Below are 15,117 nucleotides of genomic sequence, written 5' to 3'. Positions count from 1 at the left end.
ACCCCACTGTCACAAATGGACAGATCTTCCAAACAAAATATCAAGAAGGATATCATATCACTTAACAATACCCTAGAGGAAATGGACTTAACTGATATCTATAGAGGTTTTTAAACCAAAGAAGCAAAATACACATTCTTTTCAAGTGTACATGGAACTTTCTCAAAGATAGATCACATGATAGGACACAAAGCAAGCCTCAAAAAATTCAAGAAAATTGAAATCATATCAAGCATTTTCTTTGACCACAAGTGACTGAAACTATAAAACCAACTCGAAAAGGAAAAACTCAAAACACTCAAAATCATGGAGACTGCATAGCATGCTATTAAACAATGAATGGGTCAAGAACGAGATTAGGGAAGAAATCAAAAACTTTCTGGAAACAAATGAAAATGAACTAACAACAACCCAAAACCTATGGGACACAGCACAGGCAGTCCTGAGAGGGAAGTTCATAGCAATACAGGCCTACCTTAAAAAGATAGAAACATTTCAAACAAACAACCTAACGCTACGCCTACAAGAACTCGAGGAACAACAACAAAGACAGCCTAGAGCAAGCAGAAGGAAGGAAATAACCAAGATCAGAGCAGAACTAAATGACATAGTGACTAAAAGCACAATTCTAAGGATCAATGAATCCAGGAGCTGGTTCTTTGAAAACATAAACAAAATCGACAAGCCTTTAAGTAAGCTCATAAGGAAAAAAGAGAGAGGATCCAAATAAACACAATTATAAATGAAAGAGGAGAGATTATGACTGATACCACAGAAATACAAAGGATTGTAAGAAATTACTAAGAAGAACTGTATGCCAAGAAATTTGAAAACCTAGGTGAAATGGACACATTTCTACAAAAATATAATCTTCCAAAACTGAATGAAGAAGAAGCAGAAAACCTGAACAGACCAATAACAGCAGAGGAAATTGACGCAGTCATCAAAAAACTCCCAACACACAAAAGCCCTGGACCAGATGGTTTTACAGGAGAATTCTACAAAGCATTTAAGGAAGAGCTAACCCCTATCCTTCACAGACTATTTGAAACAATCCAAACTGATGGAAGACTCCCCAAATCTTTTTATGAAGCCAGCATCATCCTAATCCCAAAACCAGACAAAGACACAATGAAGAAAGAAAACTTCAGGCCAATATCGCTGATGAACATAGACGCTAAAATTCTCAAGAAAATATTGGCAAACCGCATCCAGCAATATATTAAAAAGATCATCCACCATGATCAAGTAGGATTCATCCCAGGGATGCAAGGATGGTACAATATTCGTAAATCAATAAACATAATACATCACATAAACAACAGCAAAGGCAAAAATCACATGATCATATCAATAGATTCGGAAAAAGCATTTGATAAGGTACAGCACCCATTTCTGATAAAAACACTCAGCAAAGTGGGAATAGAGAAATCATTCCTCAACATAATAAAGGCCATATATGAGAGACCTACAGCCAACATCATACTCAATAGACAAAAACTTAGAGCTTTCCCACTAAGATCAGGAACAAGACAAGGATGCCCGCTCTCACCACTCCTATTCAACATAGTATTGAAGTCCTAGCCACAGCAAACAGACAAGAAAAAGCAACGAAAGGCATCCAAATTGGAAAGGAGGAAATGAATCTGTCACTGTTTGTAGATGACATGATAGTGTACATAGAAAAGCCTATAGACTCCACCAAAAAACTACTCGACCTAATAAATGAATTTGGCAAAACAGCTGGATACAGAGTCAATACCCAGAAATCAAAGGCATTCCTGTACACCAGCAACGAAACTGCAGAAACAGAAATCAGGAAAAAAATCCCATTCGATATAGCAGCAAGAAAAATAAAGTACCTAGGAATAAACCTAACCAAGGAGGTAAAACACCTGTACTCAGAAAACTACACAACACTGAAGAAAGAAATTAAGGAAGACACAAACAAATGGAAGCATGTACCATGCTCATGGATTGGAAGAAGTAACATCATCAAAATGGCCATACTACCCAAAGCAATTTATAGATTCAATGCAATCCCTATTACATTACCCGTGACATATTTCACAGATATAGAACAAACATTGCAGAAATTCATATGGAACCATAAACGACCCCAAATAGCTTCAGCAACTTTGAGAAAGAAGAACAAAGCTGGAGGGATCACAATATCTGATATCAAACTTTATTACAAGGCCACTGTAATCAAAACAGCCTGGTAGTGGCATAAAAACAGGCACATAGACCAATGGAACACAACAGAGAGCCCAGAAATAAACTCAAGTCTATATGGTCAATTAATATATGACAAAGGAGGCAGGAGCATAAAATGGAGCAAAAACAGCCTCTTCAACAGATGGTGTTGGGAGATCTGGACAACTACATGCAAAAAAATGAAACTCGATCACCAACTTACGCCATACAGAAAAATAAATTCAAGATGGATCAAAGACTTAAATATAAGTCGTAATACCATAAAAATCCTAGAGGAAAACATTGGCAGGAAAATCTCACACATTCCACGCCGCAACATCCTCACAGACACATCCCCTAAAGCAAGGGACATAAAGGAAAGAATAAACAAATGGGACCTCATCAAAATAAAAAGCTTCTGCAAGGCTAAAGAAAATAGCACCAAATCACAAAGAGAACCAACAGTATGGGAAAACATATTTGCCAATGATACCTCAGACAAGGGCCTGATCTCCAAAATATATAAAGATCTCACACAACTGCACTCCAGGACGACAATCAACCTTATTAAAAAATGGGCAAAGGACTTGAACAGACACTTCTCCAAGGAAGACATATAGAGGGCCCAGAGACATATGAAAAGATGCTCAGCATCACTAGCCATCAGAGAGATGCAAATTAAAACCACAATGAGGTACCATCTCACATCAGTCAGAGTGGCCAGCATAAACAAATCCACAAACAAATGTTGGAGAGGATGCGGAGAAAAGGGAACCCTAGTGCATTGTTGGTGGTAATGCAGACTGGTGAGGCCACTGTGGAAAACAGTATGGAATTTCCTCAGAAAACTACAAATGGAACTGCCCTTTGACCCAGCAATTCCGCTGCTGGGATTATACCCTAAGAACCCTGAAACACCAATCCAAAAGAACCTGTGCACCCCAATGTTCATAGCAGCACAATTTACAATAGCCACGTACTGGAAGCAACCTAAGTGCCCATCAGCAAACGAGTGGATCCAAAAACTATGGTATATTTACACAATGGAATTCTACGCAGCATAGAGAAAGAAGGAGCTTATAGCCTTTGCAACAGCATGGATAAAACTGGAGATCATTATGCTAAGGGAAATAAGCCAGACGGTGAGGGACAAATACCATATGATCTCACCTTTAACTGGAACATAATCCACAAAAGAAAAAAGCAAACAAAATACAACCAGAGACATTGAAGTTGGGAACAGTCTAGCAGTGGCCAGGGGGGAGTGGGGTGGGGACAGTGGGAAGAGGGGATTGCAGGAACTATTGTAAAGGACACATGGACAAAATCGGGGGTGATGGTGGGGGTGGGGGAGGGAGGTGGGTTCAGCTGGTGTGGGGTGGAGGGACGGGGAGAAAAGGCATACAACTGTAATTGAATAACAATAAAAAATAAATTAAAAATTAAATAAATATTATTTAGCCTTAAAATGTAAAGAAATTCTGAATCAAGGTAAAACATGAATGAACCTTGAAAATATTATGCTAAGTGAAAGAAGCCAGACAGAAAAAGCACAAATATTATATGATTCTGCTTATATAAGGTACCTAGACAAAAACTAAAGGTTACTAGAGACTAAGGGGAAGGATAATAGAGTTGTTTACTTTTTTAGGTTGATAAGAGTTTTAGAAATCATTATTAGTAATGATTGTACAACATTGTGAATGTACTTAATTCTATTCAATTCTATAGTTAAAATGGTTAAAATGGAAAAAATTGTTATACATTTTTTACCAAACAAAAACCTTCTAGAAGAAAATTATGTTAAAAGGCATTATTCCATACATGTAATATGAGTAACAAAGGCAAATAAAGAAGATATTTTTGTCCCTGGAAATACATAGGAAATGTCTAAATTAGAAGAATCAGAGATCCACCTACAGAAGCTATAATTAAAAATGCTTAATGCTTTGGCATACAGGTTTAAAATATATGTGGAATGGCTGGAAATATGACATATCACTTGAAGCAATACATTCACAAGGAGAGTAATACAATTTACTTTTCAAATGGTACATCACCTCCCATTGATGTTCAAAGTCTTGTGATGCTGTTCTCTCCAATCCTGGATAATCTTTCTTTGAGCAAGTTTCTCCTTTATTGAGTTCAACAGCTTCACTCTCTTCATTGGTTTGATTGACCCCCTTACCTCCATTACTCTCCATGCCCCTTCCCCTGCCTCCTATACTGGCTCTATCTCCTTTATGGTCTCCAAAACTGCATTGTCCCCACTGGCTGCATATTCTACATGGTTTCTACCAGTTCTCTGGCTTCCATAGGTGCTGCAAGTTTATTCTCCTCCATCACCTCCATCTCTACCATTGTTCTTCCAGCTTCCACTGCTACCATAACTTGACCTGATGAAAAAATCCAATTAATGATTGGGTGAAAAATGACCTAACAAAATACATCTGAAATCAAAGTAAACATAATCAGCCTATATGTTATACAAATGTGGATCTCTAGGCACATTTTTTCTCTATGTGAATATTACTGGTATTATATATAGAAGGAAAATTCTTCTGTCATTTCAATCTTAAATACTGAATTAACACCACAGCCACCATCCATGGCTGCATTTAGATGGCAGATCGAAGAAAACTTTAATTCTTTATTAGGAACACATGTTAGGTTGGTCACAAGAATATGTAGTTTTAAAATTTTATTTATTGATTTTTAGAGAGAGGAAGGGGGAAGAGAGAGAAAATGCTGACTTATTGTTCCACTTATTTATGCATTCATTGGTTGATTCTTGTATGTGCTGTGAGTGGGGATCAAATATGCAACCTTGGCACATCAGAACAATGCTCTAACTAACTGACCTACCTGGCCAGGGCTAGAAGAATTTGTATTTTTTTCTTGATCAATAGATTATTTCATGCATTAACAACTTCAAGCCCATATTCTTGGCTCAACCACAACATATTTAAATGATTTTTCTGGCAATATATCCAATTTATGCTAAGATTAATATGTGCCTTGATTTTCTAATACATGTATTGACTGTTTTGATACAGAATCCTATTGATCATTCTATTACCACCTGGAAGTTCAGTAGTATAGATCTCATTTCTTAAGATAGTTGTTTAATTAGTTGCTAAGAACATGAAGCTTAACAAAATGTCTCAATGATCTTTTGCATTTAACATCAGAAACATGTAGCTATTATAATCCTAAAAGCAAATTTATTTGGCAATGGAATTCCTGGTAGATTTTTTGAGTTGGCAAAAAGGAAAAAAAAATGTCTGTTTTGTGATATACAGGGTCCAACAGAAGTAATGCCTGCCTGAGTGTGGTTTGTAGGGTAATAATACGGGTGATTTAATTTTTAGCTTCAAATTGAACATTTCACCTAAATGCCATATGATGTGCTTGGGTATGATATTGTTCTGTTAGAAAATCACATGCTTATGATTTTGTAATACAAGATTTCGTAATAAAAAGGGGGCATTATTTGTGCCAGACCCTGTATATCCCCCAATAACATTTAAATTATAACAATATATGGATTTCAATATTTTAAAAAAACAATTCTCTCACTGTTAATTTTTATAAAAGTGTAAATATATGTTATAGTAACTAATTTTCTCTGAGAGCAATTTGAATACAAATGATGAGCATATGTAAATAAGGACACACTAGCTGTTTAGATCAGGAGCAAGGGACTATATATACACAGTAAACAACTGATGGTATGCCAAAAATATTATTTCACTAAACATTATCACTTTGGGCAGCAATTTTATAAAAAATATAAAATTGAATATGTACTGAATTTAGTTACAGCAGTCATCAGAATTCGAAGAACAATGCCGTGTTAGTAAGTGTTAGTAAGTTGCAGCCTAAAAATATCAAGTGAAAGCTGAGTTTTAAATAATTTAAAAAAGTTATACATTTTGTTTGCAAATACTAGAGCTTCATCTTATAGTTATTAAATAGTATACTACTGAATTTGTCACCCCATTTTGCATACTTATTGCAGTTTTACAGGGTAGCATGATTCAATAGCATTAATGTTAACAGAAACATCCAAACAATTCCAGTTCTAAAGAAGCTAATCAACAAAAGCAAACAAAATATAACCAGAGAAATTGAAATTAAGAACAATCTAACAATAACTGGAAGGGAGAGGGGAGGGGACAATGTGGGGAAGGGTTTTCAGGAACTACTATAAAGGTCACAGGGACAAAACCAAGGGGGAGGATGGAAGCAAGGGAGGGAGGCGGGTTTAGCTGGGGTAGGGGGTAGGGGTGGGGGGGGAGTGCAGACAACTGTAACTGAACAACAATAAAATAATTTTAAAAAGAACCTAACAAATATTTGAATACTAAGAAATATATAACATATAAAAATACAAAATTAATTTTTTCATTAAAATAATTAAAAATATATCACTGAAAATCAACCATTTACCAATATGCGAGTACAATTCCTTCCTCCTCTTAGTAATAAATTTTGAAAGTATACCAAAGGTGCAAATAATTTTGAAACTACAAAACATAGTGCAAATAATCCAGAAAAACCTACCTTTGCCAATTAAAAGCACCATCATATTATTATGTTTGTCATCAACAGCCTCATCATTATTATCCTCACCATGGTTTTCAGTGACATCATTAACCTGACCAACTTGGTTATCTAAGGCATCATTGCCATTGTCATGGTCATAGGTATCTTCAAACACATTGTTTGAATCATAATCATCACCATCAGTATTAGTACCATCATCACAGAGTTCAACATAATCATCATCATCTTCAGGTGGCTGAATGAAAGGTGCAGGAGTTAACCAATCATTCCGGAAGATTTCAGAGAGTGCGTTATAGCCTATCCATTCATCTGTCAAGTAAACGGGGGATGATATTTTTCCTACTTTAAATCCATCTGGAATCTGTGTGCACAAAAAAGATTAATGTAGTCTCTAGTTCCTTTTCATTTTATTCTCGACTGGAATGTTTCCAAGCTGACATTATTTTAAAATATATTTTCAATTGATATGAGGATGTTTATTCAATACATAAAGACAACATTTTTTTGTGACCATGACATTCCAAAACCCAAACCTCAGGCTGTGATCATTAATGACCTTTCTAGATCACACAGGGAAAATTCTACTCACTTTTTTTTATTACCCCTACTTGTCTTTTGAGGAATAGACATTTTGTTTTAGTGCTGGAGAATAGAACAGATGATTTGATGCTCTATAGAAGATATAGTCCCCTTTCCCTTTTGTTTTATCCTTTGACTTTGGAATTAATACATATCTCTTAAAATTTATATGTTAATTTCCCAGCTCTATTTTATATAACATAGGTTGTCTTAAAGCAACTCAAACATGTTTAAACATACTAACACAAATTCACCTTTAAATATGTTATGTGTCATATAAACAACTTCTGAACAAACCTGAAAAGAATGTGTGTGTGTGGTAGTTTAGGAGTAATTACAAAAGTAAAATGGAATGATCAAAAAGTGTACTACACAAAGAATTGTAGGACTTTTTATTTATACAATCAGAGGTAATTTTATTTTTCAATATTTTTTATTTTTACACATTGCCTAATCATCCAAGAAATGATATAAGACAAAAATTGAGCATCTAGCCACTATTCCTTAGTTTGAGATTAGCTTCTAATGATAGTTTTTATAATCATCTATTGAATATGTTCTGACACAGAATGTGAAAATAAAATATTTTATGGCCAATTAAATGTTTTTCCATTACAAATTTAATTTTTAGATTTCATCTTGTGCATAATCACATAAAAATGGAAATCTGTCTTTCAAAAATTAACTTAAAAACTAAGCACTTTAACCTTTCCCTCAAGTTAAGATAAAAATATGGAAGTCAAAAAAATTGAAAGTGAAAAAAAAAGATATATAAATGTATTAAGAGTTAAGATGGAAACTTACATGGACATCAGCCAGCGACTTCTGATGAACTGTAGAATTAGGAGGTGATGACTGGTATCTTGTCCCAGTCACTGGACTTTCTTGCTTGCAAGAGTCTGTGGAATGTCAAAAAGACATAAGTAACAGTTGTGTCCATAGCCATTGCCTTCATATTTATAGTGAACCATTGCTATCTCTTGATATTTTTTATGTAGACTCTTTCCATTCAGGAAATATCACCTGATTAATTTCCATGGAGCCAAGACTCTAAGTTCTGTTTTCAGTGACAGTGACAGGCTCAAGTTTTGTACTGTCTGTAGAATTACATGCCTATTCAGTTTTCAATATTAAGGGAACACTTGTTAAGTACTTCTATCTGTATAAGAAGATATACAGTAAGGCTGGTAGACAGATAGTTAAATGTATTAAGAATAGGAGGTGCTGGGAGGTACCACTATCCTCCCATACTAACCAGTAGACAAAGAACCCAAGTGCTAGCCAGGTGGCTCAGTTTGTTGGAGTGTAGTCCCATACATCAAAAGATTACAGGTTTGATTGCTGGTCAGGACACATACCTAGCTTGAGCATGTGGGGTTTGATCCCCAATCAGGGAAGCATACTGGAGGAAACCAAATTGTGTTTCTCTCACATCAATTTTCTCTCTCTCTCTCTCTCTCTCTCTCTCTCTCTCTCTCTCTCTCTCCACTTTCCTCTGATAAAATTTCTGCAGGAAATAAATTTCTCTCAAGTCTCTTGCTGCGTTATTAGGCTAAGTAGGAAGTTTGGGTAAGAGATTGAGATTTTGAGGCAAATTTATAGTAAGGTGCTCTGCTTTCCAGTATGACGAAGTATACAATCTCATGGGAACTTGAAATGGCCTATGTAGCCCACACAATAAAATAATTTCAGAGTTGAATAAAAATTAAGCTATTATCCACATAGATGCTATCCATCCATTTCTTCCTCAAGTCACTGTTCAGACTGCTTTGGGCTTCATCCAGAATTACCTTATTTAAAAAGAAGTGATATAAATAAACCTTAAAATTTCAGTTGTTTTCCCAGTATTACTGAAATTGCCCTAAGTAAAACATAAAGAATCTGAAGAAAAAAATTCCTAAAGATACTCTTTACACAGTTTTATCTTATTTTTCATAAGATAATACTTCCGCATGAGGGTACAATACTGTTTAAAATAATTCTGTCATTTGTCAGTATTCCAAAAAGAATCAGGGTTTTAAGTTCAGGTGTAATATCTGATTTTACACCTATATATCAATTTAATTATTAACAATTTAATAAAATATGTATGCTGAGATTAAGAAAGAAGTCAGAAGGTGAACACCAATAGCTTAGAGAAATGTAGGACAGTAGGAAGAGGGGATTACAGGAACTACTATAAAGGACACAAGGACAAAATCAAGGGGGAGGGTGGAGGTGGGGGAGGGAGGTGGGTTTGGCTGGGGTGGGGGGAAGGGAAGGGGAGAAAATGTAGACAATTGTAACTGAATAAAAATAAATTAATTAATTTAAAAAAGAAAACATAAGCAAAATGAAAAGGGAACCAACCGTATGGGAAAATGATACCTCGACAAGGGTTTGATGTCCAAAATATATCAAAAAATCACATGACTCCACACCAGGAAGACAAAAACCCCAATTAAGAAGTGGGCAAAGGACCTGAACAGACACTTCTCCAAGGAGGACATACAGAGGGCCCAAAGACATATGAAAAGATGCTCAGCATCACTAGCCATCAGAGAGATGGAAGTTAAAACCATAATGAGATACCACTTCACACCAGTCAGAATGGCCGTCATAAACAAATCAATAAAAAACAAGTGGCTGGAGATTGTGCAGAAAAGAGGACTCTAGTACATTGTTGGTGGGACTGCAGACTGGTGCAGCCACTATGGAAAACAGTATGGAATTTCCTCAAAAAATTAGAAGTGGAACTGCCTTTTGAACCAGCAATTCCATTGCTAGGGTTAAATCCTAAGAAACACCAATCCAAAAGAACCTGTGCACCCCAATGTTCATAGCAGCACAATTTATAACAGCCAAGTGTTGGAAGCAACCTAAGTGCCCATCAGTAAACGAATGGATCAAAAAACTGGTACATTTACACAATGGAATGCTACACAGCAGAAAGAAAGAAGGAGCTCTTACCCTTTTCGACAGCATGGATAAGTATTATACTAAGTGAAATAATCCAGACGGTGAAAGACAAATACCATATGATCTCACTTATAAGTAGAACCTAATCAACAAAACAGCAAGTGAGCATAATATAACCAGACATGGAAGTAAAGTACAAACTGACAGTGATCAGAGGGGCGGGGTGAGGGGTATAAGGGAAAAGAAGGAGAAGGCTCAAGTCAAGGAACATATTTAAAGGACCCGTGGACAAGGTCAATGGGGGAGGGGTTTGGAAATGGAAATGGTGGGTGGGTAAGGCAGGGGAGAGTAATGTGGGGAAAATGGGGACAATTGTTTTTGAACAATAAAAAATGTTTTTTTTTTTTTAAGTTTCTCTTTCCTATTTAAGCCAGTCAATTATTATTTCTTCTACTTAAAGAAAGTAATGGAAATGTGTTTTCTTTGCTTCTGGTGAGTTGAAGCACTCACATATATCTCTGTGGGCTAATAAATTTTCATGTATTTCAAAAGACCTATGACTTTGACTATAGTATCAATAATTTACTTTTCCTTTACTTACTAACCTTTTATTTCATTTTAGAGTGGCTTCCACATATATGTTTAAAATATTAAATGACAATAAATATGTGCATGCTACTGAGAGTTTTTCAGGGATGCCAAAAAGTCTTTTTCACAAATGCAAACTCCAGTAGATCCACTCAGTACTACAGCTCATTGAGAACAGTCATTATTTCAGGCTAACATCACCATTCTAGACTCACACCTCCTTGTCTTTATCTGGTTTTGTTTCCTCCCTATCTCACATCTTTGGAAGATCAGATACCCACTTCATTTTTGGGGCTTTTCTTCTCTTGCTGCTTTTAATTTTTTTTCACATTAAATAATGTCATGGAAATAACATGTGTTCTATTGGCTCAGTGGACACAAACCAAAAGACTCCTTTACCCAGACATTCAGACAGGTTCATTTTTGATTACTATGTTAATTATTATTAGACAAATGGATGTTGATATCAGGGTTTAATTTAAGACCCTCACAATGATTCCTTTTATGTAAATGGATGCTTTACAGTATTAGAAAACAAATGTTCTCCTAATTTTCTTGACCTCATTAATTTGCTTATGAAGCCCACAAACCCTTTGCTATCAGATCAGATTTGCCATGTTGAATTCATCAACTCTGGCCAAATTATATGTTCTTATATTAGAGAATTTTGAAAGAACAAAGTTTTATTAACTATTCCAAAATAAGATAAAAAGATTAATATATTGCATCACACATTTCGAAAGAGTGAAGAACAAATTTGTAATGTGGCATGTTCTATGTAGCCACTTTAGTTATTAATTGTATCAAATGGATGGAAAATTAGTGAGACTAGATATACATAAGATAACTATATACAAAATGTTTTGGAAACTGATTTTCCTTCTCATTTTAAGTTTGACTTAAGCACCCTGAAGTACATAAATTAGTGCAATTCACTTAAATGGTACAGTTCAGCATTCTATGGAAAGAAAGAGCAAATAAACTAACTTAGAGGAATAAAATCAAATTTGTTTTTGAGGTTATTCTTAATAAGTTGGAAAGTTTTTAAAATTTTTTCTTGAATTTATTGGAGTGATGTTGGTTAATAAAATTACATAGGTATGGTAAAGTTTGACCTTTCAAAGTTATTTTTAAAGATCTAACTAGTAATTTTAAATAAGTGTATGAAATCCCTTTATTTGTTAAGAGAATAATAGGTAGAAAACTAATAATTATAGCTATGTCTCAAAAGAGATACTAAGTAATTAGTTGGATCATTCAACCAAATTTTTCTTTCTTAGATTAAGTTACAATTATCTGGAAATTTCAAGATTTATTTAGCTAATCTTCTCTGGGACACAAGGAACACTTATTTCATTTGCTTTTACAGAGGTAAAACATTTTCTCTGCATATTTTACTCAGTAAAAATATCAAAAGCTCTTGCACTTGTAACTTGTCTCAATTCTTCCTCATGTTGATTCAAGATATCCTCCCATCTGTGTTGGCACCTTTGCCTGCAGGCTTCTAAATATGAGAGCTGAAACTCTTCAGGTCTCTGTGATAATTTTGCGAAGAACCTCTTTGGTGATAGTAAGTCTCTTGATAGTCCCTCTATCAGTGCTTGAACTGATCCAACTGCCTGTGGGGGTTCTAATGCCGAGGCCTGTCCTGGAAGTGACTCTTTGGTTTGCCCCTCTACTGGAATGAGAACCCGAGTATCCAAATGTAGTGGCAACAGCACATGGTGGCCTTGTGACAGTAGAGGCAAGAGTAACTGGGCATGTACTTGTAATGAGTCTGGTTCCTCTGCCTCAGTCTCTGCCTGTGTGGGCTTAGTGGTCTGTTCCTGTACCTCTGGATGTTTGGGCACCTGGTTCTGTTCCAGCTGCTCTTCAGACACCTGGTTCTGCCCCTGCTGTTGTTCATGGGTTTGGCCTTTCCTTTGTTGTTGTTCATGTACCTGATCTTCCCTTTGAAATTCCTCTGGTACCTGGTCCAGATCCTGGGGTTTTTCTAATGCTTGAGGCTGGACCTGACCTTGCTGTTCTTTGGGTACCTGGGCCTGTAGCTGTAGAGGCCTAGGTGCCTTAACCTGAGCATGTAGTGGCATGAGCATCCAGGCTGCCCTCTGTAGTCGTGGAGGTGCTTTAATTTTCCTCTGTAGGGACCTAGATGGTTTAGCCTTAACCTTATCCTGTAGTGGCATGAACACTTGAGCTGCCCCTTGTAGCAGCTGATTTGCTTGGGCTTGCCCTTGTAGGGACCTAAGTACATTGTCCTGATCATGTAGTGGCTTGAACATCATGGCTGCTCCCTGTATATGCTGTAATGCCTGGACCTGTGGCTCTTCTTGATCAGGTAACCACTTTGGCTGAAAGGGCTCTCCATGCAGGACTCTAAGTGGTCCGCATCTACTGCTGGTTGGCAATCTCAGAAGCTCATGAGTACAACAAGGTCCTCTAGAAATAAACATACAAATGTTTGCTATATAAATGGAATTCAGGGGAAAATGCTTTTATTTTTAAAAATGAATATTTTCTGCACCAAAGATATTTTAATAAATCTTTCTTGAATCATTATTGTAATGTCTAAAATATTATTTGTATTACTAATATACTCAATTAATAGTCTGATAATCTACTTGATCATTCTATTGCCAGAAAATAAGGAATCTTTTAATAGTAATCAAAATTTTTCTTAAACATTTCTACTCAAATATCTCTTGAAAATAGAGATCTGTTATTTGTTGTAGGATAAAAAGATTAAATTATTCTGATTCAAATGCAACAGAATAGAAATTAACTCTCTTACAACAAATTGTTAACATAAAATTCTATATGTAATTTGTCTAACGCACCTGAATCTTCTCATGGTGTACTGCTCCTTAATAGCTTCTCTTTCAAAGATCAGAGGTATTCCTTTTTATGAAACAAAAAAAAACAATGCATAACAATTAGCAGAGATTGATGTAATCCAGCTTATCCAATTTTCACCCTTTATTGCCCAGAATATTGAACGAATTTAAAAGAACAAGGAGGTAAACCTTCAAATCACACCTGACTGGTGATGTAGACAATATTCAAGTTCTTAGGTCCACTTTTGCAGCACAGTGCAGCTATTCCATGCAGGCTGATTTCTCTGGTCATAAGAAAGAAAACTTAATCTGATTGCTACAATTTTAAAGAGAAAGAATTGAGAAAGGCACAGGGAGAATGGGGCAAGAGAAACTCTAGATGGTTGGTAAGCATGCCTTATAGGTATGTACTTCAGATGTGAGGATTTTATAGCTTGGAGTCACAACTATCTTTGATCCTTTTATTTATTATTTTTTGTTAGCATTAAGGACCTTTGTTATTGTTGTTCAAGTAAAGAGGATCTTTGAAAATCAGGATAAGGATCTTTGCTCCTTTCAAGGAGAATTTTAAAAATCTAAATTGCGGGTTTCGCACTTAATGCACAGAAAAGTTCAGCTTCTTTCTTGTCAGCTGTGTTCTGCTAAAATATAAACACAAACAAAAGAAGGTTTAAAAAATTCCTATATTTTGTTTAAGGCAACTATTTGCATTTTCCATGTAATCTTCATATGAATATGACTTTTCCTGTAGGTAACAATCTAGAAAAGTTAGAACTCTGAAAGTTAGCAAATCAAGTATATATGAGGCCTTCCTATACCTGTTTGAGACTGTCTGGCTTTCGTGATGCCCATCCAATGAATTCTCCACCGTGGCTAAATAAACTAATTAATGCTGGTTCTTACTCAAAAATAGGATACCTATAGTCATGCCAGTGGAACATGTTCCATTGTACAATCCTGTAGCTGATTTGAGAATGTCTGCTATATTTGAGTTCTCCCTTTTCCACTCTATTCCCACTCTCGACTTTGTCTATGATGCCCCAAATTAAATGTGGAATATGCCATACACCTTATAAGGTAGAACTTCCTACGTAGTTCCTTCTGATGAAAATACATCCTGCTATCTTTGGCATTAACATATATAAGCTTACTTTCATTTGTATAAATTAGTTCCTTTAATTACATCTTATAGTTGGAGATTAGTACATAAAACAAACTCTGTATGGTGTACAGACTTCAAAATTAAAAGTCAATAAACTGTGGGAGTGGCTGGTGGGATGGGCAGAGGAGGGCAAAGGAGGAAAATTATGACAACTGTAATAGAATAGCAATAAAATGATTAAAAATAAATAAAGTTAATTACAAAGCCATTTATCTCATTGGAGTTAATTCAAATGTCATACAAAAAAGAACTGTAAGATACAGATTTTATATTTTTATTTACTTTATTTAT

At 35.5% G+C, this 15,117-nt stretch overlaps 1 protein-coding gene across 1 annotated transcript in view; it reads right to left on the bottom strand.

The window, feature by feature from the left end:
* The window catches only part of NRK (Nik related kinase), a 315,957-nt gene that overhangs the window by 71,926 nt on the left and 228,914 nt on the right, over positions 1-15,117 (bottom strand). Inside the window, 7 exon segments of the mRNA XM_053916916.2 lie at positions 4,257-4,450; positions 4,453-4,586; positions 6,763-6,787; positions 6,790-7,126; positions 8,149-8,243; positions 12,257-13,269; positions 13,668-13,728. Coding sequence (XP_053772891.2) covers positions 4,257-4,450; positions 4,453-4,586; positions 6,763-6,787; positions 6,790-7,126; positions 8,149-8,243; positions 12,257-13,269; positions 13,668-13,728 — 1,859 coding nt within the window.

Source organism: Desmodus rotundus, chromosome X (assembly GCF_022682495.2).
Source record: "Desmodus rotundus isolate HL8 chromosome X, HLdesRot8A.1, whole genome shotgun sequence".
Taxonomy (NCBI): domain Eukaryota; kingdom Metazoa; phylum Chordata; class Mammalia; order Chiroptera; family Phyllostomidae; genus Desmodus; species Desmodus rotundus.
Note: the sequence above shows the minus strand (reverse complement) of the source record. Positions and strands in the feature narration are given on the sequence as shown.